At 41.9% G+C, this 25,733-nt stretch overlaps 1 protein-coding gene and 1 long non-coding RNA gene across 3 annotated transcripts in view; one reads left to right on the top strand and one right to left on the bottom strand.

Moving 5' to 3' along the window:
* The window catches only part of LOC145437866 (uncharacterized), a 430,122-nt gene that overhangs the window by 43,958 nt on the left and 360,431 nt on the right, over positions 1-25,733 (top strand). The window lies entirely within an intron of this gene.
* Positions 1,027-10,780, bottom strand: LOC145436824 (uncharacterized). 2 transcript variants are annotated; one of them, XM_080314040.1, is made up of 4 exons: positions 10,332-10,780; positions 9,499-9,686; positions 7,984-8,051; positions 1,027-3,069 (listed from the first exon to the last, which is right to left on the bottom strand). In XM_080314040.1, the coding sequence occupies exons 1-4, from the start codon at positions 10,728-10,730 to the stop codon at positions 1,871-1,873; spliced, it is 1,854 nt and encodes a 617-aa protein (XP_080170166.1). In that variant the 5' UTR covers positions 10,731-10,780; the 3' UTR covers positions 1,027-1,870. The 2 variants fall into 2 exon arrangements, with proteins under 2 accessions (XP_080170166.1, XP_080170165.1); XM_080314039.1 differs by having other exon boundaries at positions 7,984-8,054; positions 10,332-10,779.

Raw genomic sequence — 25,733 nt, 5'->3', positions numbered from 1 at the left:
CCTGAGCAGAAATCGAGTCATTGTGTGTGTGAGTGAACTCTTTGAGAATGTTAAATGCAGTACGTAAAAGTCATTGGAAAATATTGATGCATGAATTTAGCTACTTCAATTATGAAAACATCTTCAAATTTCAAGATTCTCTGTTTGCCGTAGAACGGAAATAGTCTGTTATGAAGTCGCGCTAAAAACTCCAGTGCTACTACTGCCAACTTTATTCGCATTAAATTTTCCAAAATTCACACACTCATTCAATTGTTAATTGGTCTTTTTTAGTTAGTTGCACTCGCATTGATACAACACAACCCATACGGTGGCGTAGTAGGGTCTAATTTGACATAAAAATTCATATGAATCTAGCGTTATTCAATAATTGCAAAATGTATCATGTTTTAGTTGTGCTGCAACTGTTTATCGCGTTAAAAAGTGTTTGATGTTTCAAGTAAGTGCATGATGACTGGTGATCAGGCACCATTATTGATTTGAATCATTTACTGACAAAATAATTCTTGGTTTGTGTATGTACCTCTTACATACGCATTATTTGCAGTAGTCCGTCCAGCTGTATTCGCTATCGCAAAAATGTAGCGTATGTAGGCGAATGAGTTTCTACACAGGCTACTCCTTATCTCCTTAGGCAGCGCCTATCTAAGACAATGACAGCTCCTCCCAAATATCAACTTTATACTTATCCTACAAGTTTATCGACTACGGATAGTAAAACTCCTTATTGCTTCACCCTAAGTAGGTCTACGTATCGACGTGCTTCCGTGGTCGAAAAGCATTGGTATATAGCTTGTTGTGGTCGGCCACAAGTACTTCCTACACATCAGATGAAGTTGACTTTCCTTCTGTTTCAAATATTGAGGACTACAATTTTGCTTCATTCTCATCACATACAGCATACAATATATATTCAGCGGCCATAATCGGACAAATAACTACTCCTCACATTTTACCAACAAATCTAAATGATTTGTACTTATACTATACCACCTCCGGCATGACTGACAATGTATGATACGCTGATATTCACAGAATTATATTATTATCAATCATTTTACAGAAAAATATTCACAGATGCGAGGTCGAGTCTACAAACCGCGTGTTCATGTAAATCTCAGTAACCATTGGGATTTAACATTGGTAGCTAGGAAACTTAAAGATGTCTGCAGCATAAACACGGCTTGAGGAGATAAGGTTAGGGATGAGGCGATTGTATATTCAATCTATACGTAGCCATGATTCAAGACTCGGAATGTCTATTCAGTTTTTGGAAACACAAAGCATCATATTTGGGTTGCATTCCATATTAATGAAAGTGACAAATTATTAACGTTTGGAATAGCAATACGCTTAAGCTATGTGAAAGACGGGATATGTTCTTCCCTTTACGATGGTTCCTAAACTATTATACTCTGATGTGCAAATTTGCCATTGAATTATTGCGAAACTACAGCACCAAATTCTACACCTGTTCAGTTGTAGTATAGCAGATTTGACCCAAATATGTTTCTCTAAACATTTTATTAGTATAACAACGATTTTGGTTAGTGTTATGTATATTGTCAATTTAGTACGTAACAACGGAATAAGTAAGATCACAATAATTTAAAATGCTCGTGTGACATTGACCTTGACTTTGTCAAGTTTGGAATGCTTGGGTCTGATGATGCGCTGTACAGGCTACATCGTATAGGAACGTGAAAGGGGAATGTGTCGCACTGTGTCATACGTCACGTAAACAGTATACAAGTAATAAGAAAGGATAATAGAAGCAAAATCAATGAATCAAAGCGAGTTGGAATGAGCGTAAGGGGTTTTAAATACAAAGTTTAAGTAGAATGTAGTGAAGGTGTGAGAAATATATATTTTATACACTGCTCGGGCGGCCAGAGTCGTCACTATCCAGGTCACTGCCGGAATCGCGATGGTTACGGCTGTAGTCTCCCGAGAGGATGTCATCTTCGCTAGAGCATTGATGCTGTTTAGCTGAGTGACTAATTTTTGCAGATTTCGTACTGCTCTCGTGTGTATTTTGATCCAACGCTCCCAGAAGCAGCTTTCGTTTTCTTTGGTGGTAATCTACGCGGTTGTCGGTGCATTGCTTGGTACTTTCTAGACGTATGGGGCTGTTATGGTCGGCTGTCGGAGGTTTTGAAAAGGAAGAATACATTGAATTGTTAAAGTCTTTTCGGCCAGTAAGACGTATTTCGCGATTGTCACATTTCGGCTTTGGATCAACTCCATTCTTTTGGCTGGTAGCGGGAACAAATGCAGGACGGGACAGGTTTATCGGCGAGTCTTGTGCAGTATAGAGTTCGTCCGATGAGTCCCGTTTTGTTGTCGATTGTGAAGCTAACAACCTCAAGTCTTTTCCGTGAAGTGAGTTAGTGTCGACATCAGAATGATTGTTGCGATTCAACTTGCGTCTCGTGGAGCGGTGGGATCTAAACGTAGGACTTGTAGGTGTGTCGTCTTCTGTGCTGTCTGTCGCAGACATGTGTTGATGCAAATCCGATCCCTTGACTAGTCTAAAGTCAGAGGATCCAGTCGGGTAGACTGGCAAACCCAACGCAGTGGCTTGCGCGACTTGCCACAGATTCCTGCAATCTATAAGTTGCGGAACGTTATGGGGTCGCGCGTTATCAACCGTGACGTTCTCAATGGTATTCGGCGAGGAATAGGTGGTCATTTGAGGCTTGTTGTTCAACGAGCGAGATATATCGCCCCACGATGCGTTAGTCTTGTTCATATGAGCTCTTCGTTCGTGATAGGTAAACGGACGTCCGGCTAATGTGTTAGGCTCTTGCGTACGAAAAATCGAGCGCATCTTTCCGGCTTCTATAAGCGGCATGTTGCGATCCAAGTCGTCATAATCGATTGTGAGTGGGTAATCGAAGGGTATTTTCTCGTGCGCATGGTCAGGTGGATATAAAGGCTGTTCTCGTCTGTTGCGTCTTGCACCGGATCCGATCAATGTGGCGTAGTCTGATTGACCGCTTCTCTTCGTTGGGTTGTACCGAACAGCCGTGTAATCGGCGTGTGTGTCCTTGCGCCGTCTATAGGTTCCTGGAATAGACAAAGTCGTTTTAAATCGAAACCTAATATAATACATATGTGAACCTACAAAGTGTTAAGCGATTTAAGAAATGTTAATACGACAAGGTTGGAACGTATATGTTCCGTACATACGCTATACTGCTGGGGGTGGAGTGGCTTCCGTATCGTGAACCGGCCAAGGAATGCGCTAAATGGTGGCACAGTTACAGTGGTACATGTACACATAAGTGACATAACCCACTAGGCCACTACACTCTGGGATATATCTCGATAAGGATTATTGTATTCAACTCGATTTCACCAATGCATCGCTTGTGAAAGCTAAATTTGTTACCAAATAGTCTGATTTGCACTTTACGCTGAGTGGAAATTTGGTAATTACACTTATTTTCCACTCATGAATTAGCATTGTGTGAATTAAGTTCGTTTAAACGTGAAATGAGTCTACCGCGCAATATGCAACGTGCCTGCACGGTCCGGTTGAATATCGAGACAAATATCGCTGCAATAACAAATCGTCAGAGAAATGTAACAAATGAAACAAGTCTAGGCGGATTTTGTCGTGGTTATGTCATTCCTGAAATTACCGGTTTAACGCGAGTGTGAAGATTGTAACGGAGATATTGGTCATTAAATTAGTAACTTCTAAATCTTGCTCGATGACTGGAAAATACCGTGACCAACTTCAAATTATTAGTCATCCAGAAATAAAATTCCAATCAAGAGGTCGTTAGTCCGTAGACGTGATTAAAATATTGATGAGCACGGTTGAAACGGAGTCACAAGCTGCGCGGTCAGTATCAAAAGTGCCTTATCGGCTTTATATATCAAAACTTCCATCAAATCTGAGAACTGAGCGTGTTGCCGCGAAATGACGTAATTGCCGCTCAATCTGTCGGTGCGTTTCGCGCCGTTTGAACGGCAGGAAAATGAAGGATGTTGTTGATAAATTTATCGCTATGACTCAAGACAAAGACATGTAATGTGGCACGTAAATTCGTGATGATCGAAAATGTACTTGTTTTTAAATAAATATCCTAGTTTGTGCGCGTTGAATGTACCATATGTCTGCCGCATTGTCGTGTTAAGCACAATCTCCATGCCCACGCGGATTCAATCACATCTTAAATATTTTTCGGTCGGTTTCTTATCAGACTTACAACCTATTAATCTAGTTAAATAGTGTACGGGAGACTAATAGTGTTTTTCGAGTAGTTATAGTGCTAGTTTAAATAAGATTAGTTGCCAAATAACTAAAAAACAGGGGTAGCCGTTTGGCGTAAATCGCGATACCGGTGTTCTGTGATGTGATGTTCTTGCAGCCATTGATAGCTCAGAGTCATCACTACCGACAGTGGCGTAACCAGGGGATGAGTTTTTGCGATCGAAACCCCTCGCATTTCAAAATTATACAGATATTCATGTGGGTAAAATAGAATCTTATGAGTTGCTTCCGAATCGAATCTAGCTAGTTGTTAGTTGGTTAGTTGTGGGTTTTAATGGTCATTAGTTCTAGTTCTATTTCGAGTTTCAAGTTTTGAAAAGTGAGTATTTCTAGTTTTAGTTCTAGTTACACATTTTCAAAATCCCGTGGTTTGTACAAGACTGTTTCTCACAGCAAGAGATGAACTGAACGCGGGGAATTCACTGAATATCTTACGCCATATCGTGTCACGAAATCACGAGATGATTATTGAAATAACAACACTCGTCGCGGATGTGGCTTCGCGTCATAGTCGCTGCGGTCCAGCGGCGAGCGCACTTGTTTCAAAATCGTTATGGGATAGTCGCGGTAGCTGCATTGACCAAGACACCGCAATTATCCCGCTTACAAGATGATGTTTCGGCCGAGTCACAACAATGTTTTATTATTGTGAAGCGACCGTAATTTCCAGTAATTATTCAAACGATTTGGAATGCCGCACGTGACCATTCAGATACTGAGCTGGTCAAAGTAGTCGGTGTTTGCACTCAAGCAGAAGCGACGTCGTAATTTTCTGCGCAATTACGAGTATAGGAGCACGGATTTCCGAAACATATCACAACTGTTTCAAGCGGAAGCAAGAAATATATGTCTGGAAGTATTCTAGTAGTTTCAAAAAGTAGGTGGATGCCGGTTTATGAGACCTAACTAGTCGCATTGTGCATTGTGTGTGTCTTGATCAGATGAAAATATAATCTGACGATTATTGATTATTGGTATTGGGTTTGATCGAAGGCTCCAATATCTTTAGCAGTTAATATGGGTAGCTTAGCTATCTAGAGCATACTAGCGACTGACGCATAGAAGTAATTACACTCCCAATGTGCCATGTTGGAAATATGTTAGGTTACGGTGATACAGCTGCCCCTAATTGCCATGGCGATTTTACCCATAAAAATTATGGAAACATGTCCTAAAACTATCATCTACGTTCAAAATGTACAGAGTAAGTATGGTTTTGCCTCAAAAAGTACAAAGGAATTGGCGAAAATAGCCTTGAAACAAAACCATTTGATTAAGAATTGCAATGAGACAAAATCTACATAAGTAATCCGAAACAGAAGAAGTACACAAAGTTGCTGAACACGTAACATCCATGTTCAGACCATGTCTTCCAAAGAGGTGAAGCAAAGTAAAGCATTCCTGATTCACACAGTATAAATATGCGTTTTCCTTATTCGCAAATTATTTTCTCGAAACGCGACTAATATCTAGGTCGCGCGATTCGAAACGGACTCATTACGTCGAGGATGAATTAATCACAGTGATTATGTCAATAAAATTGTCATTTCCCGAATATGGAGACTAGCGCAGGTGCCTTTGGGCGCCAGGTCCTTGCGTGATTACGAAAACATTTGTTTAAGATATCAGTCGGAAAATTGCGCCGATATTGCGCGACCGCGCTTTGCGACCCGTTATGAAATTGATAGCGCATTTTCCACAATTCGTACACATGAAAGTACCGGCGCCTTCAATTAGAATATTATTCTCCCAAAGCTCGCTTTGATCTTTGAATAAATCATTATGAGTATCTCGACAAGAATAGGAACAGTTTGACTTCAAGTGGATCGAGTTAACTCCAAGTGAGCAATTGTAGAGTTATATCACAAACCGTCGATGGCCCCTATCGAATATACCGTGTCATGCCTTCGCGAAACACGTTAAACAAGTCTATCACATCACTTCCAATTTATCGCAAGCGTGCTGTTAGAAGGCGTTCGCTCGCTAGGCGCCCTCCAATTTCCAGTCGCGAATGAACCTGCCGTTTCTATTCCGGTTCTTAGCGGCTGTCTAAACCGCGCGCTTTGCGGAATTAGCGAATTAAACGAATGGGATTGTGACAACCCGCTGATTGATAGAGAACTCGACTCCCGCGGCGATTGAGGGTAAGAATTAAGCAGTAGAGATTTACACTTTGTACACAAAAATATAGGATACGCCGCTCCTTTCTCGTTGAAAACTATGCATATCAATCTTTACACCATGGCTCCTCTGATTGAAAATATCCTACCCACAAGTTGCGATATATAGCTGGTACAACACGGTATGTATTAGTCTTATAGGTCTGATTCAAAAGACCATTAGAAGTCAAGCACCAATAATAAACTCATCCAATATGTACAGGGTCAGGCTTCTGTATTCTATCCCGACATGAATCCGACAAGTTTTCCTGAATCTAGATAGGTTCCAGACTCAATTTATTGTCCCAGTTCCTGATCAGGGCATGTTTCTATATTTCTAATACACGAAAGGGAATTTAGGCGTGTTACTTCGACTGTTCCGTACACTATGTGAATCCACGGGTGGAAAGAAAATGTGTCTATCAGATTTTCACCATAGTGCGGTGGGTAATTCAGGTAAACTGCATTTTCAGGCACCAAATTATGCTTTAACACCCATGCTAACGCGTGAAAATGAGTCAAATAATCAAATTACTACGAAGAGATATATCCCATACATGTGTTTACGTTTGCCACCATTTTGGGATGGAACCCACTGGCATATATGTCCATGACAATTGGTGTATATGACTCATTCCCACTCGTTGGAAGTATGTGAAGGCATGATTTAGTGCATGAAAGCTCCGTTTAACAGATTTGCAATGTGAAAATCGGCGAATACACGATGTTCGTCTGCAACGTATGATCTCAGACTCGGCTACTTTTTGCATTGTACCACAATTCGGAGGAATCCATCATAACCAAAGTTCAATAACAATTATAACCTAAAAGATATGGATCACGAGGGCAATAAAAGCTTAATTGCCCAAATGCAAGATTTTTCGGATCTGGATGTTCAAGTTAAAAACTGAAACAGGATCCGGATTGAATTGGGATTACGTTTTATCAAACAGGATTGAGTCCAGAGCCAGGTACGTAAATGACAGTACATCTCCAGTAAGCAGATACTGTTTGCAAGCCAGGAGATCCACCTATTAAAATGGACGCCGGTCGCGTATCTCGGATGCGCGTTTTTCTCGCCAACGGAAGGAAAAAATATGGAATGTACCGTAAAATCACGAACTAACCAAAAACATACATGAGTCACAAACTACTTAATCGCGTAAGAGAGGCGTGTCGCGTTGGGGTTTCTGTTTTACCAAAACGCATACAGCAATAGTGTGCTCATTTGTTGCGTCGCACTAATGTTGTTAATGTTTTGGTATTCGTGGCGTTTCGACTGTTTTCATTACTGCTCTTTATTGTATCCCAATATTGTGGTGTTACTGAAAGGGTACCATGATTAATAGACGCATGAAGACAATCCATATTCTTATAAATCATTTCACCGCAATCTTGTAGTGTTTGTGAAAGGATAAAATGATTAATAAGCTAATGATGATGTTGGACATTCTTTGTTGCTGTCGACTTGCGATGAAGTCTATACCTTCGTTTTAGGCGAGAAGCACCCTATCGGTTATTAACTGTCACGAAATATACCTGTCTGTTTATTTTCGTGTTTGCCGTTAATCCATCCGCTTCCAAGATTTCGTCCTCTACGCCGGGGCCTGCTGTTAAAACATGAAATAGGTTTAGCGTTGATTAGCACGTCATATAGTGGCAATTGAAAAAAATGGTGTGTCAATACAACCGGCTGGAATTTCTTTTTTTCGAATCCCACGCGTTTCACAACGCCCATAAACTTGCTTATCGCCTCCAACGGATCAGTTGACACCGAAAATTCGGCGGTAAATAAAAACGCGCGGAAAACTGGTTTTTTAATCGTCATCACGGAAACGGCATAATTGCGATGGCGGTTTTTATCTTCTTCGAATCAAAAAATCGACATGGCAAATGTCGAAATTAAGTCGCGACCGTAAAGAGCTCAAGTGGCCCAAATTGCTTGGCTTAATCACAGGCGGGCGCCGTGTTTTGGACGTCGACGCCCGTTAAGTAGGCGACAATTGCGCCTCGCGTATGGAAATCGATTTTCCGTAGAACAAAACCGTGACACTTACGGCTACAGCCCGACCGATATCGTGTATTTCAGTCTATATCGATCAGGGTTGTAACCAAGTCACAAGGTTCCGAGTCACAAGTCAATCTCACTTTTATATTTTTGACTCGAGTCAAGTCGAGTCATTTTCAATTCCCACCGAGTCAAGTCCGAGTCCAAGTCAGCGAACAGAGGATCGAGTCCGAGTCATAGTATTATGACTCGAGTCCGAGTCCAAGTCATTGTGTTGGCTGCTCAGTTTCCAGTTAAAGTCTTCCTAAACCCACTTTTTACCTCTGTTTGGTGACATTGAATGGTTCGCATTTATAATATATCAATTTTCCTCACTTTTAGCAGTTTCTGGTCGCATTTTCAAGCACCAGTACCAACAAACGAAATCTCAATAGTGTGTTGGCTTCGAAATTACAATGGAATGTCGGTCTTCGCCGTCTGAATCTCGAGTCAATGACTTGCTTCGAGTCATGCGCAATGACTCGAGTCCAAGTCGAGTCAATACACAGATAGACTCGAGTCGAGTCGAGTCATTTCCGTATTTTGAGAAAATGACTCGAGTCGAGTCATGACTCGAGTCATTACAACCCTGATATCGATAATACCGATATATTCAGGCCGATATTCATCAGTTGGTTAGGGCACATTTCAAAAACTTATGAGTATTAATTTAAACACGTTTTACAACCATCGCAACGCTTGGGCATGGAATAAGCTAGAAAGGTCCCATTAGGACACTTCTAATTAGATTATCATGCTATTCTCTCTCTACAACTACAATCTATCTTTAGATATGTGTAATAAATCAAGTTAAACAAAACATAGTTGTTTCTTTATGACTAGTAGCTTAATACCACCAAATACTCCAAGAAAACTATTAGAAACGCATCAATATTCCAGTCGAGCAGTTGCAGATTATAGTGCAATGAGTCCCTACAACCTATATTTCAACCAATATGTGATTCAAAGTGTGTATATCCGAATTGATATAGTCGGGCTTTGCTTACGATTCGTGTGCAGCTGGCTTCCCTCCGTTTGTGGCCCACGTCACAGCGGTCGGGTTTACAGGCGCTGGGTCTTTGCGAGATTGCAAGCCGTTGCGAACGAAATTGGTGATTCTCGCCGAGACCAACGGCGACTTCCAGTTGGGCTGTTTACACATTACCTCCGCGCAGAATTCGATTACCGAAGTCACCTGCGAGACAAGCGGAAGTTCGAATTATATATATTGGTAATAATTCGCTATATCGCCTCAATCGATTACGCATGATTAAGAAACAAATGTCCGAAAAACGTGGTAAACTGTTTTTATTATCAGTGCCGTGGTGCACAAAGACTCAAATGGCTATAAGCCCAAGTGTTGTGGCATATAATATCATATTACAAATATTTGAAGAAACTCTTGGAGGTATATAACTTGAGTATAGTTGCGACGCGGGCACACCATTTTCGTGTCGTATCCGTGAATATTCGTTACCGTGAATTTATTCCGCGCCGTGTCTTAAAAGGTGTTTAGTTGCGATAAAAGTAGCTGTACATGTACACTAATCTACACTTACGTTATTGCGAAAATAATGTTATTAAACGCGGCGGTTTTCGTATATATTATTCAATTTTTGCCTCTAAAAGTGTCCTCAAATATATATTAAAACCAAGGGAGGTATAGACGCGGGGAATATGGATATAGGTCAACTTTACAATGACGTCAGAAACCCCGAATCTTAGAAAAGAAAAGGTCACTTGCGCACATCGCCTGCTCGTTGGTAATCTACTACATCACACTAAATGTAACACTGAATTTAATATATACTCATTTATATCTATCACATGACATAATCACCTGTAACAGACACGCCACCAGGAGTATTTCGTTAATATTTTCCGCCTTCAATTCCAGCGTAGACGTGTACATGTACTCTAAGATCGGTTCCAGCTCGATGGAATTGATCCCCGGCAGGTGAACGGTGCTCAACGCCGGCCCGGTGTTCTTATTGGCCGCGTCGCGGTGCGAGGTAGTGTCGTTTTCCTTCTCGCCCTCTCCAAAATAGGTCCTGAAGAAGTCGCTGTACGAGACGAGGACTATCTTGTGCGCGTAGTGCTTCATATTGTTCGCCAGCAGGACCACTTCGCAACTGCCCGGCCCGTTCGTCTTTCTTTGCTGGTTCATGTAGCTCAGTATGTTTTTTTCGACTCCTTCCAACTTCATGGTGTAGTGCGGCGGGTTAATAACGTCGGTCATGGTCACGAATTTGCTGCTTTCCTATCAAAATCACGGGCAACTAATGAACATACGTCATAGCTGATGACTTCACTGCGAAATACATAACGGAATACACGTTAGTATAAACGAAAATATACATTGCTAAGATGTTCCCAAAGGGGGTTTGCTAAAAAATACCGCGGCCTTCTTACAAAGTCGAAGACAACTATAATGAAGGAACGTCACATCTAATGACTTCTCCACAAAATATATAACAAAACACACTTTGAAGAGATTCTTTGAGGAAGAGAACTTCAGTTTCCAAGTGGACAATATATTTATGTCGAAATAAAACCATGTATTCTCGACCGAAACTCGTCAGGGGTAATCGACAGCACACCAGAATACGTATATATTCGGGTTTATTGCGACATTATAGTGTAAAATTCACTTAAAATAAACTTAAGAATCATTTCAGCTTTATTTGATAATGTATCAAAGAAAATACCCGCTACTGATTTGTTCCTTCCTTAACCGAAATCGTGGTACCACCATTATTACCTATCTGCCTGCGCCTCAGCCTGCTTGCAAAAACAAGCAATGATTCATCAAGCGGTGCGTTTCAAAGGTACGCCGCCAAGCTTTGCCACACCTTCGATTCGACTGGCTACTCCGCCCAAGTACATCGAATAATATTCTTCTCCGAAAAAATACGAGCGTGTTCTTCGTATGAGCGCCGCAAGACAGGAAAATACTACGCGCGGCGGGCTTTCCAAACAAACACACGCGCCGCCTTTCTCTCGTTTTGGCAATCTCGAAAATCGAGTTTCATTAACAAGAAAGTCACGTAAGAACCTGACTGGCAACTCCAGCGGGAGTATTTCCATAATCGCTTGTGACGCATACGCGGCGCCAAGGGATCATTTATCTTGCTTCTTATCTACTACGACACGCAAAATACCCTTCAGCATGCAATAACCATCAAGGCTGGGCAACCTGATTCGAATACGCGCTTGTGAATCGTATATTAATTCTAATGCTTCGACTCGAGTACTGAAAAATGATCATTGACTCCAATTATGAGTCAATTTATAAACTAAAGTTATAGTTTCGATAATATTCTCCACTGTGGAAGCCTTGGAACCTCTAGTGCTCGTACCGCAGCGTGCAAAGCACGTGTTACAAAGCTACGCTACGCTACGTTATTGGAAATGACATATCTGTGGAGTCACAAATAAGTGTTGTGAAATCATGGTGTCATGGTTGGAAAATAATAAATATTCTTTAATGTGATGGAGAACTGGCGAAATATTCCTTGTGGTCGCGTGAAAGGTACACTCGGCATTCCGGGATAGCGCGGAGGAGAAAAATCATGATGGTACAGACTATTGATAACCTTACCTAAAAGGTTGTATCGCATCTCCTTCGTCAATGCATCGAGGTGGTGCAGACGAGAATAATCCGATCTCTCTCTCTCCCTCTTTCTCGATTTTTCCCAGCCCCATTAATCGTACGTCGAAAACTTGGGAGCATACGGCGATATCTTTACTGTACTGTTTATTTGTACGTAGAGAGTCCACCTAAGGTTTTCTAAGTGTAGAACATATTTTGCGCCGCGATTGCGACCCAGATTAACCTTGAACGCACGATCAGCGGATATGATCCGACGCAGTTCTAACGATTTGGCTTGCGGGCTTATCACTGGTTTTTCAGGTATATCTGCGGGTTGGAGGCTTGGATCGAGATCGATACCTGAATGGGTAGGGTTGTAACAAACATATTGCAGACGATGAACTTGATCTCAGTGGATTGCGTACACTTTCAAATCGAACTGGTAGAGCCAGTTACAGTTTTCTACTATACATTTATAACAGCTTGCTAGACACCTTCGACCTTCGTATTGTGTGGTATGTGATCCCCGCGATATCTTCACTCGATATAGCCAATTTGGATAACAGTTTCGAAGGAAACCCGATTTTCTTTACATTTCAGCCGTATACGGCAACCTTTCTTCGCCGAGTAATCTTACAGCAAATTGCACCCTTGATTTTCACGCACAACTGGTTTTTAATGTCTCTGAATAACGGTTACTCGAATGTAACTAGAACGACAACAATTAGGCAATCGCTTGAAATATTATATTGGATATGAAGTCTGATAATCGTTTTGTACAATGTACAATTACAGTTGTTACTGGAAATGTTTTCCAACATATATTGATACCCACTGCTGCTGAACTTGTGAGAATTTCTTCCCACGTTTCAATGTCAAGTGGTAGGTTTTGAGCAAAAATGAGTCGTTCTACAATCAGCCGACAGCACAGGAATGGCTCGAATAATCTAATAGTGCGACTCTGACGAACATGAGAGCATGGTTGTCCAACAATCGTAGCATTTTGATAGCATATTCCTGGAAAACATTGACTATAGAATATAGATAGGGTTGCATTTGAAACAAAAATCAATTCAAAACAAGCAATTTTAAGCCATGACGTAACGAATATTTAATTGTGACGTCATAGTGGATTATCATTGACAATAGAATATATAGGGTAAATATAGCTCCTTTGACGAAATATCTGCTCTATTGCTGTTGAACCGACTATTTTGAGGATTCCAACCATTCCATATCGATATACGTCGGCTATATCGGGTGGTAATTGTCCGTAGGCTCGGACAACATGTTTCTCGGAAAGTATTTACACAATTGTGGCATAATTTTGCAACTTAAAAAAACACAATTTTGGTTATTTTAATAAAGGCCTTTGTTTAAAACACTGTTTCAAACATGTTTTTAACAAAGTGTTTTGCAACACCGTTTGTTTCAAATGCAACCCTAACTATAGAGCTGAGTGTAGTGTCGATTGGAAGACATAGCCTAGATCAGTGGTTCTCGAACTGTTTTGACTCATCAGAATCACCCCTTATCAAGTTAAATATAGGCCTACCTTTATCGCCCCTATAAAGACTAGATGTCATCAGTAAGATAATCTCTTCCGTAGCACCCAAGTAGGCTGCATCCACTTACTCAAGTAGTTTTTGATTTCATATTACTTCCACTTCAACACTTTTTCTTGCCATCTGCTCTCGAAATCGCCCCCTTTAGGAACTACTGACATTGATACTATATTGCATGAAAATTTTCCAATCGCAATGCTCGATTTTAGCCCGTAAACTTTATATTCCCATCACAAAATCATATAGGTCCACGACTCCGCGTGATAACAAACGCTGACGCGAATCAAAAACTTTTACTCTTTTCGCTGTACCGCGCGAGATTTGGCAAGTTAAAAGTGAACCCGCAGCGGAAAAACGGACTTCAGATTCGTAAATAATTGTGCCTTTCTCACAAATACAAAATAATGACACCATGCGAGAATCGTAGTGATTTACGAAGAGGCGCGTCACGACTTCGTAAATACTTTTCTCTCGGAATGCCTGATTTTTGCGATTCGATACTCATCTCTCGTTGACCGATGGCGATCTTTCAAGCCATAAAAATAAACATACCATCAATTTTGAATTCACAATCAACTTGAATATTGCCAATAAATCATTAGCTTTCACGAAATAGCAGGTTTATTACAATAAACCCCTCTTCAGAACAGAAGTATAGGCAGCAGACATGATGTTTGGGTCAATTTACATTGTCAGGCTATTAAAATCAATTCAATTGCTTATCAATCTCGCCTCCACAATCAACCTGAATATCACTAATAAATCATTATCTTTCACGAAATAGCAAGTTTAATAAAATATACCCCCTTTTCACGAATATGAACCGTAGAAGCAGGTGGCAAACATGATATCTCGGGTCAATTTACATTGGCAAGCCATTAAAAGTGATACATTGCATCAATTTCACGTCCACAATAAACCTGAATATCAGTAATAAATCATTATCTTTTACGAAATAACAAACTTATTAAATTAGACCCTATTTTAGAACAGATGACCCGTAGAAGCATAGCTGGCACACATAATGTTTCGTGTCAATTTACATTGTCAAGCCATAAAAAAAATTAACGCATCAATTTTGCATTCTCAATCAAATTGATCATCGTTAATAAATCATTCACATCCCCGAAATAGTAAATTTATTAAAAGAAACATCTTCGTGGGCCGCTGACCCGTAGAGTAGCTGGCAGATATGATGTTTTGGGTCGATTTGCGTTGATCTCCGCGATTTTGATCCGTATCAAAGACTTCTTTATTTGAGCAGATACGAATCTATGCGTTGAGAATTTCCGAAATTTGAGCGAGACGTGACAAAAACTGAAAGTCGTCCGCATTCATGGGACCTATTACTCACAGGTATGTTTAGCAAAATGCACCGCCTATCTAGCGCTCAGATCTTACGCCGCGATTCGATATCACAAATAACGAGGAAAACTGGAATGCGCCGTTCGAAAGCTATGCAGATTTGTACACAATACGAGGCGTAATTACACGCTGCTCTGAGGAAACACATAATATCGATGAATTACTTCCTTCGGGCAAAATGCTTGTGGTGAATACTCACATTAGGTGAGATCCACAAGGGTGCAAATTTAGTCATTATCCGATATCCCCGTTAGTGTATTTCTGTAACACGGCAACAGTTCGGTTTGTGTTTGCTATTCAAAACGAATTAATGGATATCGTTAATGTTGATGATTCCATTTTGGACTATATTCACCAGTGCTTTTATTTTGTGTCATGTGTGATGACCTCACCGGCTGCAAAACCAGTAGGCCTACCTTCTGCATCAGTGGGTTCCAACATTGGTTCAAGGCACGTTAATTTCACCAAAAGTCATTGTCTTGGGCCTGTCATGAAGTTTGAAGAATTTGCACGGTATATTCAATCCTGCTCAGACCCGAAATGAAAAATAAATCCGTCGGATATCCGGTCAATGGTTAATTCCTGTCCCGCACTAGTAGCTAGCACCCCTTTCCCAAATTTCCTATCTTATTTTATAATTGCCGACCCCTGGTCTCGAACCAGACATCCAATTTCACAGTAGATCTCGCCCTACATCGGGTTCGCAAGGATCAAGTCGTGTTGAAGGTTCATCCGTGGATCGCACGACAATTGCCGAAGCGATTCTTACCAAAACCCGGATGTCTAGACCAAAAATATAAGCAGTGTATGAATCAGCAACGAAACCGATAACCTAGTTGTTGTTGTTGTACTTGTATGTTGGGTTGATGGCGTATAACTGCAACAGTTTTGTGCACCATAGACCAGTCGTTCCCAACCTTTTTCGACCCGTCGCCCCCTTTTCAAGCTCAACACCGATCATCGCCCCCCAAATTTTGTGTACCGAAAAATGGGGATACAAAATGTAATCACCGGCGGGTTGACTAAAAAAAAAGGTCAACTTCTCGGCTCGATGTCGAATTTGACACTTTTATGTGGGTTGACTAAAAAAAAAGGTCAGCCGTTTTGACGCGTCATCGCCCCCTATCGCCCCCTTCGCTACTTCCGCCCCCTATCGCCCCTTTGTCCATGTTCGCCCCCTATCGCTCTCTTCGTCATTTTTGCCCCCCAAGACCGCCAAATCGCCCCCTGGGGGGCGATATCGCCCACGTTGGGAACCACTGCCACAGACCAATTCGAACTTGACAATTCGCTAACTAGATTACCCGGCTCACTAATACGAATTTAACAGTCGGTATAGTGCATGGATCCGTGCTGTAATGTCGACATGATCCTGTCTTGCTACATTTTCCAAATATCTTCTTTTAGAGGCGTAGATTTGACACACAATCATGCATTTGCGCTAGCGATAATATTGCCTTACCGAACCCCGTATGGCTGTATCATAAATGTAAGCAGCAGATGAATCAGTAACAAAACCGATAACCTGGCTGGTCAAGTCTACGAGCATGATTTTGTACGACATATTCATTTTGAACTCATACGTAATTATGTTCATAGTTTTGGTGCATACGAATGTATATTTTTTCGGTCGCTTTACTACATCTTGTCGGGGGTTGTTGCAATTTGTGAAGATTGTAAATTGCTGCTGTTTACATTCAACTGAATTTTTGCACCTTCGAATCTGAAGCTGCCAAAGAATTCAATCACAGAGAAGTGGCATTTCTACCTTTCTCCAAACTTTGCTATATATATTTTTTATTTGTCAATCTAAAGTTATGATGTTTTGCAGTAAGATATTCCTGGTCTGGGCGGCCAGACTTTGAGGACTCTGTTATATCGAGCCTGTATGTTAGTAATTTAGGGATGGTGTGAACGTGAGGTTCACGTTCGCGTTCTGTGTGTGAACCTCAGATATTTAGAGGTTCACGTTCACAAACGAACCTTGGTAGGTTCTGCACTGTGAACCTTTTTCATATATCATAATTTTCACTTCATTATAACATATTTGTATGAAATTTATTGCATTTCAACAGCGGGCCACTCTATGCATGGCGCTGCCATCATAAAAAATTAGCATCAAACGAGCATGCACCCTGACAATCTCAAAAATTTTACTTGCTTTGTTACAAAATTTTGCTCGAAATATCCCCCCTTTCCGTTTGTGACTCTCTGCTGTGAGCTAGACTCGCAATCACACAACAGCAAACGCGATATACACTACATGTAGTCAGCGAATAATGCTTATTCAACCAATCAATGAAATTGATATCGTCGTCTGCATTGAAAAATGTAGCAGGCCTACGGGGTTAATCTTGACTTCATGTGTTTAGTGTATCATAAAAACCGAATCCGTTCGATCGGGGTGTTGGCTACTGCTGTATAACTTGCTAATGGGGGCAATATCGGTAGCAAGTATAGAAACCCGTTTTACACATTCTGCTCAATATCAACGTAGCAATATAGGCTACTCAGACGCCGAATACACTGTCCATTGTCCATATACAGACCGTTAAAGGGTAAGCTTATATTCTCTTGCAAGCCCTCGTCGAAACTGTTGCAAAGCGACGGAAGATATCGATTTTATGGTATCATTATATCATTTGATTGCCCCAGTTGAAACATTTGGCGACGTTCAAAACGTCAATATGTACCTCAGCATTGTGTCATGATTATGTGGCCCGAGTCATCGCTATAGGTATCGTGTACATTAATATAGGCCAGTGCTTTTCAACCTGTGTGACGGTTCGCACTTGTGCGAATGAAAAAATTTGCAGTGCGAATGACGAACATGGTGCGAACAGTGCGAATGAAAATCCCGGATGAGTGCGAATGACGAAGGTGGTGCGAACGGTGCGAATGAAAATCCCGGATGAGTGCGAATGAAAATCGTGAATAATAATTGCTTTTCAAATAAACATAATACGAAATTCAAGGGCAGTGTAACTTTAGTTGTTGCGACGCAGTTGTAAAAACTTGTTTAACTTACGACGCACCACTACTCCACTATAGTCGTAGCTCTCACAAGCCGTAGTGAATTGATATTTTCGCACTATAATTATTACGTAACCAAACCCTGGTTTGGAAGCTGGTGTAGTGACAGACATATAGCAGCCCGTCAGAGGCTGGGAAAATGACGGTAAATTCACTTTCTGCTTATTTTCGCTAAACAATCATCAATACTTCCGTAATACCTGTTCGATTAATGCTAGGCACAAGGACAGTAGTAAATACTATCATTACAGACTGCCATTTGCAAGTTACAGTAACGCAAAGTTTACCCTTTCAGGGGTTATTAAAGTATAGAGAGAGAGAGAGAGAGAGAGAGAGAGAGATATGATATTCTTTCTCGCCTGCACCATCGAGATGCTTTGGCGACGGAGTTGCGATACGGCCCCATGAGGTCATCTAGTCTGCGCCCCCGTTTTTTTTCTCCTCCATGCTATTCGTGATTGCTGAGCGCCTAGCAGGATAGCTGCGGATACCATTTTTCGAGTCTTTGGTTTGACCCGGCCGGGGATCGAACCCACGACCTACCGCTCGAGAAGCCGGACGCATAACCATTACACTATCTCGCTCACTAGACCGCAAAGGGTATAATTTTGGGTCGACACAGTGCCAGGACTATCTGTCTGTTCGGCGTAGCCAGCCGAAAAAAAGGGGAGGGTGGTTGAAATAAAAGGGCGGGTTCGATTTTTACCAAATTTAGTAATATACAGCACTTCGTCAGCCCCCCAAAACGTTGGTCCTGGGCCCCCATATGGTGATAAACCGAACTTCAGTGAGCCAGCGCTAAGCGCGAAAATTCTCGATAATTCATGATAAAATCGGTCAATAAGATTGGGAATTGCATATATATATATTGCTATCAATGTCTTGTTCTCTCTGCTCACGTAATGAGTTTTTTGAGATAATTTTTTCCTGCAGGATGGTATTTGTCTTGTGTGTTTGTCGTGCTGCGATCGTTCTGGCACACTTCTTGGAGTCGCATGTTTCACGGCCTAAAACGTTATATGTCTTCGTGCTTCGTGCCGCGGTAATGGCTAACGCCGATATGCCCATTTCTATAAATCTTGCGTATTTTTTCTTGGGGGAAGAGCACCCAATAATCAAGATATTTGGCGACTTGAAATTACGCCTATAGCGCGAAATATTTTTGAAAATAATACATACATTGGGATTCAGGTGCGGCAGTTACGGCCCTGGTGGTAATATAGCATCAATTCATTAGGGTTAAGTACATGCGTAAATAACGATTATACAACATCCTCCTGTTGACGATGATACGCGTATGATAAGCTTATCGACGAGTCCGAAAGAGCTGTTAATTAGCGAATTCCTGATCCGTCGTGAACAATTGAATACCCGCGCTTATCAAGGCATCGAACAATAAAATACGAGCGCTGACCAATGCGTCTTATACGTAGCCCCGGCCAGAGTATGGTAGGCCCAAGACAGGGTTGCCAGATTGGCCCTTTCGGGGCCAAATTCGTGAAATTTGACCCTTTGTAGAGGCAGTTGGCCCCAAAATAATAATTTGGCTCCTTGGACCTTCATTTTCAATTTTTGGCAATTTTTGGAAGCAGTTGAGACATACCGTCAAACTAACTATTAAAATAAATCCGTCTCGCAAATTGAGCTGACAATGTTTATGCCAATGTCAAAGATTCGAGTGGAAACACTGTAGAAGATTTGGATTTGTTTTTGTAGAATGTATACTGTGTTGGAATTGTAAATACAGATTTGTGAACAGGTGGACGAAAAAGCAGCGAACATGGCTGGAAGCTAGGCCTATGTAGCAGAAAAAGTCTGAAGAAGAGCACCCTTATAGTACTTAATGATTGATAGAAATTTCAAAGAAAAAAATTCAACATAACCGTAGAGTTTTTCGGTGAAAAACCTAAAAATTAGATATATAAGTTGGATAAATTTCAAATGTAAAGAAACTTATTCAGTCGGAGAAGGCTTGAAATAATGAAGCAGTTATTGTAGTTGGATCCAGTGTAGTTGCAGGTAGTGGATTTGGTGTCCTACAACAGTATCAACAATACAAAACTGGAATTCCAGGTGTCTATGGGTAATGTTGCAACGTTATTGACGTTATTGAACAATTTGGCCCTTTTTGGCCCTTTTCCGGCGCTGTTTGGCCCTTTTTCGCAAAAGATGTCTGGCAACCCTGGCCCAAGACGCAGTAGTTAGGCTAGCGATATCTTTCGTATACTAGGCAAATGCAGATGCAGATTGCAGATTGTGCAGGCCAGCGATGATATCGTGCGCACCAAGCCAATGCAGATGCGATTGTGTAGAGCAACGATGATATCGTGCACACACGGCCAATTGCAGATGCGATTATTCAAGCCAGTGGAACTAGGCTTGTTGGAGACGCGATAAATCAGGCTAGCAACGATTGCCGAGCGCGCGGCAATCAATGGCCTGATTTCGCAATTATTTTAGCGGGAGATCGTGTCACTCGTGTCACGTTACATTTGCAGTGCAATGCGCAATGACTAATCTCGCTAATTGGTATCACGTCTTCCGTTGGCCGCGCGCAACACTGATAATACGACTTATTGAATTGCAACCGAGTATTAGGGTCTGAAGGGCCATTTCAAAAGTATGGGGTTTCACGTTTAGGGAGGGGGCTTCCCGTGTCTACAGGGAGAATAGCACATTTTGAACAACGTCGACAATATTTTTAAACAGAAATGAATTTCAGTACTGGGCGTTCTTCTGAAAACAGATCCCGGGCCGCAAAAGATGACATCGCGGGCCTCATGCGACCAACGGGCCGCATGTTGGTGACCCCTGCTTTAAGACCTGACCATTCAAGCACTAGTTAACTAGTAGAAGGGTTTTAGTGAAATAGCTGAAATCAAAACGAGCGAAAATAGTAGCATTTTTCATGAGACACTTGATAGCTTATGATACATAGTAGCCAATTTGTTGCACATCTGAGCAAATAAATGTTGTATTTTCATCTTCTTTTTGTATATCAGTATTCGGTTAGTTTGTGCGAATGAAATTTATTTTACAAAAAAAGTGCGAATGAAGCTCAAAAAGGTTGAAAAGCACTGATATAGGCTATCACCTTACTGAAATGTAGGGTTGGAATTAGTCAGATGACGTCAGGTGACGTGATGAGGTTCACGTTCGCGTTCACACAGAACCTTTCAATAAGGTTCGCGTTCACACGAACCTGAACCTTTCAGAGGTTCACACCGTATGTTATTGATTCGTAAAATTTACAAAAAATGATTCTCTCTTTCTCTCGTTCTCGCTCTCTCTGTGTTTTCAACCTTGACCACGCCCCCTTTCTGGTTCTAACCGACTTTGATGTTCAGTTGTACATGCCAAGCCACTGTTACTCAACAGTCGTTTGTTTTATGTTTATTATTGATAGTGTTTCAACATCAATGGTCATTATCGATTTATATTGTTTATTGTGATTCCTGAGCTTTCAACTTATAGCGCGATCCGCTTTCGTTGTTGGCGCTGCTTATGCATATGAGATGGGTGTTATGTTCGTGTATTTACGTTGGTATCGTTTGACTCTATCCTGTTTAGGACTAGTGTAATTAGCGCCAATCAATATTTCCTCGTGTGCCTTGCGTTGTATTTATACCCTGTGTTCTGTTGTCTCGTTGTCTTTTCATTTAACTGCACTCTGGATCGTGTCGCTGCCTTAAAGTCATTCTGTTGATAATATACTGATTCTGTATTGCAACCTCGTCGCATTGAGTTATTGTTCAAACAAGATCAAGAACATAACAATTGGTGTCAGAAGTCGGATTCATAGTAATATCTGCGACGAACATATAGCATGGATTCAGGTATACTGAAGCTGCTCGAGAAGCAGCAGGAAATGATGGCGGAACAACGCGCACAGCACAAAGAAGAAATGGCACAGCACAAAGAAGAGTTGAAGCAACAAGCGAAGCAGCAAGCAAAGCATGACGAAGCAATGGCAAAAGTCATGACAGAAATGGCGCAATTAACGCAGAGATTGAATCCCGGTGCATCAACATCTGAAGCTACCGCTCCCAAGTTCGATTCGTTCGTAAAATCAAAGGAGAAATGGGACCAGTATCTGCAGCGATTCAACCATCACCTTGCAATTTACGGCATTTCCAACATGGAGAAGAAAAGAGCGTGTCTACTATCATGGGTTGGACCTGAAACGTACTCGCTCCTACGTAATTTGTTTGGTGCTGCTGATGTCAGTGCGCAAACTTTCGACGCGTTGACTGAGAAGTTGTCTACACACTTCAAGGATTCAATTCATGTGCAAGCAGCCAGGTACGAATTTTACAACTGTAAAATGCAACCGGGACAGTCATACGCCGATTGGATCGCTACTCTACGCGGAATCTCCAAGGATTGCAACTTCATATGCTCAAGAGATGGCTGTGATCAGAGCTACGTTGATGAGCTAATGCGCGATCTCATCATTAAAGAAACGCCGCACGCGGATGTGAGACGGCATTGTCTAACACAAACCAATCCATCCCTAGACGACGTTCTCAAAGTAGCCGCAACATACGTGAGAACGCTGGAAACTGATAGGGTTATCCAGGGCGAGAGTAGCAGTAAAGACAATTCTATCGTCAACAAGATGACGGGAAGTTACCAGAAGGGGAAAAAAACTTCCAAATCCAACCAAGGCAACTTCCCGGAAAGACTGAAATCCTGCAGCCGCTGTTTCATCGATCACCAGAGAAAAGACTGTCAATATCGACATTCAGTATGTCAGAAATGTGGTCGTAAAGGTCATATCAAACCTGTGTGCATGTCTACCAAATCTAGTATCACGCAACAGGTCACATCCGTCAATTTCTGCTCAGTGCCACTCCTCTCCTTCGACATCGATCAACTATATCGACGCGTAGGAAACCAGCTCTGGATCAACTCCAGCATCAACGGCATTCCGTTGCCGACACAGTGGGACACTGGTGCACCCTCCGCCATGGTGGGATTGACTGGGTACAGAACTTTGGGCTCTCCGAAACTCTCAGCATACCATTGCTCTTTCGTAGCGTATGGCGACAAGCCACTGAAAGTGAAAGGTATTTGCACTGTAACCGTGCAGGTGGGTTCGGAAGTTCGAGTTGGCTTAAAATTGGTGGTTCTTGACGAACACCGTGGGCAAAACATTTTTGGTCTCGATTGGAGCGATGCTTTCTCCATGACCGCTAAGGGAACGTCTGCTTTGGATGCAATTTCCTCGCAGATGGTCGAATCGCAATCATGTAATACTATTAACATTTCTGATTCGAACGACAAATTGGTATCTTTTCAGTCCAAATTTCCCTCCGTTTTCTCTAATGTATTAGGACGATGCACCAAGACAAAGGTGACAATTCACTTGAAACCTAATGCCAAGCCCGTATTCAACAAGCCACGCCCTTTGCCTTTCGCAAGGCAAATCGCTGTTCAAACCGAATTGGATAGATTAGTCAATCAAGGTATTCTCGAACCAATCAATTACAGTGATTGGGCAGCACCAATTGTTGCCGTCACTAAGTCTAATGGATCAGTACGCATTTGTGGTGACTTTAAAGCATTGAATCAACAAATTCAGATAGATCAACATCCCCTGCCCTCCTTGGATGAAATCCTTCACAAGTTACAGGGTGGTTGTATTTTCACGAAAATTGATCTTGCCGATGCTTATTTTCAGCTAGAATTAGATGATGATGCGAAGAATTTGTGTGTCATCAACACGCAATTCGGTCTATTCCGGTATCGACGCATGTGTTTCGGAGTCGCATCTAGTCCCGCAAATTTTCAACGCTGTATTGATGCCATGATCGCCGGCTTACCCGGTGTTGCTAGTTTTATCGATGACATAATCGTTACTGGCATTGATGAACGCGATCATTTCCGCAACTTATCGCTACTCTTTGAGCGCCTCACCGAATACGGTTTCACCGTCAACTTCGCTAAATGTGAATTTTTCAAAAGTAGTATCGAGTACCTTGGTCATATAATCGACAAGGACGGCAAACGCCCGTCTCAGAAATCCGTTGAAGCAATCAAACAGTTGCCTAAACCTCAGGATGTTCGCCAGCTACAGGCATTCCTGGGCAAAGTCAATTATTATCGCGCGTTTATTCCTAATTTCACGAATAAAGCCGCTGCCTTGTACCGTCTTCTTCAAAAAGACGCGAAATTCATTTGGAATGCGGACTGTGATGCAGCTTTTCGCATTCTCAAAAACGACGTAATCGACGCTACGCAGTTAGCTCATTATGATGTAAACAAGCAGCTCATTTTGTCAACTGATGCTTCTCAATTCGGAATCGGCGCTGTCCTCTCAATCGAGCACAATGGCGAAGAGAGACCGATCGCACACGCGTCGAAAACACTTTCCGATTCGCAGAAATCCTACTCTCAAATCGAGAAGGAAGCTCTGTCAATCATTTACGGAGTCACTAAATTTCGTCAATTCTTGTATGGCAGAAAATTTACGCTCGTGACGGACCACAAACCGCTTTTAGCTATTTTCTCGCCGGACAAGAAAATTCCCGTGATTACAGCGCAACGCTTACAGCGATGGGCACTAACGCTCATGGCTTACCAATACGATATTCGCTATAAACCGACTGATCAGCACGGAAACGCCGACGGTTTATCTCGCCTACCAAAGGGTCCAGACCCTGAGTTTGACGAACTGGAAATTCGTGAAAACGCGGAGATCGTTCACGCTATTAATATGGCATTCGATGGCTTACCGTTAACTCGCAATGAAATTCGCGACGCGACGCTGAAGGACAAAACCATGAAACTAGTAAAATTATCTGTCACTCATGGTAATTGGAATCCAAAGGTGCACATTGATGATTTTTCTTGGTTTTCGACTCGCAAACATTCGCTTTTTCTGCACGAAGACATAGTCATTCTCAATATTGACGGTTTTCAGCGCGTAGTAATTCCGCAGTCACTTCGCTCGCGAGTCTTATCATTGTTGCACGAAGGACATTGGGGTATCGCGAAAATGAAGCAGATGGCTCGACGTTACATCGCATGGCCTTCCATTAACCGCGACATTGAAAATCTCGTTAAGAGTTGCGACGCTTGCCGTAAGGTAATGAAAGCGCCTGATCGTCAGTACCGCGAATGGCCTAAAACTTCTGAAAGCTTTGAACGAATTCACTTGGATTTCGCAGGTCCAATGAACAATAAAATGTTTCTTGTCATCGTCGATGCGCATTCGAAATATCCTTTCGTTAAAGTAATGAATATCGGTTCTACCACAACCTTGTGTGTGGTCAACGCTTTAAGGGAAGTCTTCTCTATCGAAGGCTTGCCCATAACAATTGTCACAGATGGCGGGCCGCAATTCACATCGAATGAATTCGATACGTTTTGCTCTAATTTGGCAATCAGCCATATCGTATCACCGTCTTTTCACCCTGCCTCTAACGGGGAAGCGGAGCGTTTCGTCCAGACTCTGAAAACTGGATTGATAAAAAATTGCGACGGGGGAAAAGATCTCAACTTTGCGCTCCAAACACTTCTCGCTACGTACCGATGTGCACCGCACCCGGGCATAGACTGGAAAACGCCTGCCGAGATTTTACATGGTCGACAGCCGCGCAATTTGTTAAGTTTGTGCTCGCCCTTCGACAAATCGAAACCCGTTACGCCTGGACAAACAGTCACTCATTTCGAGATTGGTTCC

Source organism: Botryllus schlosseri, chromosome 4, assembly GCF_051294905.1.
Source record: "Botryllus schlosseri isolate E-star chromosome 4, Bs_hap1, whole genome shotgun sequence".
In the NCBI taxonomy this organism is placed as follows: Eukaryota; Metazoa; Chordata; class Ascidiacea; order Stolidobranchia; family Styelidae; genus Botryllus; species Botryllus schlosseri.
The sequence above is the reverse complement of the archived record's forward strand: the minus strand, read 5'-3'. Positions and strand labels throughout refer to the sequence as shown.

Excerpts from the sequence above, each read along its gene's own strand:
- LOC145436824 (XM_080314039.1), bottom strand. The coding sequence starts at position 10,730 with ATGACCGACGTTATTAACCCGCCGCACTACACCATGAAGTTGGAAGGA. Across the intron at positions 9,687-10,331 it reads TGGTGGCGTGTCTGTTACAG|GTGACTTCGGTAATCGAATT; the intron begins GTGATTATGTCA and ends CTTGTCTCGCAG. Across the intron at positions 8,055-9,498 it reads AAGCCAGCTGCACACGAATC|CAGGCCCCGGCGTAGAGGAC; the intron begins GTAAGCAAAGCC and ends ATGTTTTAACAG.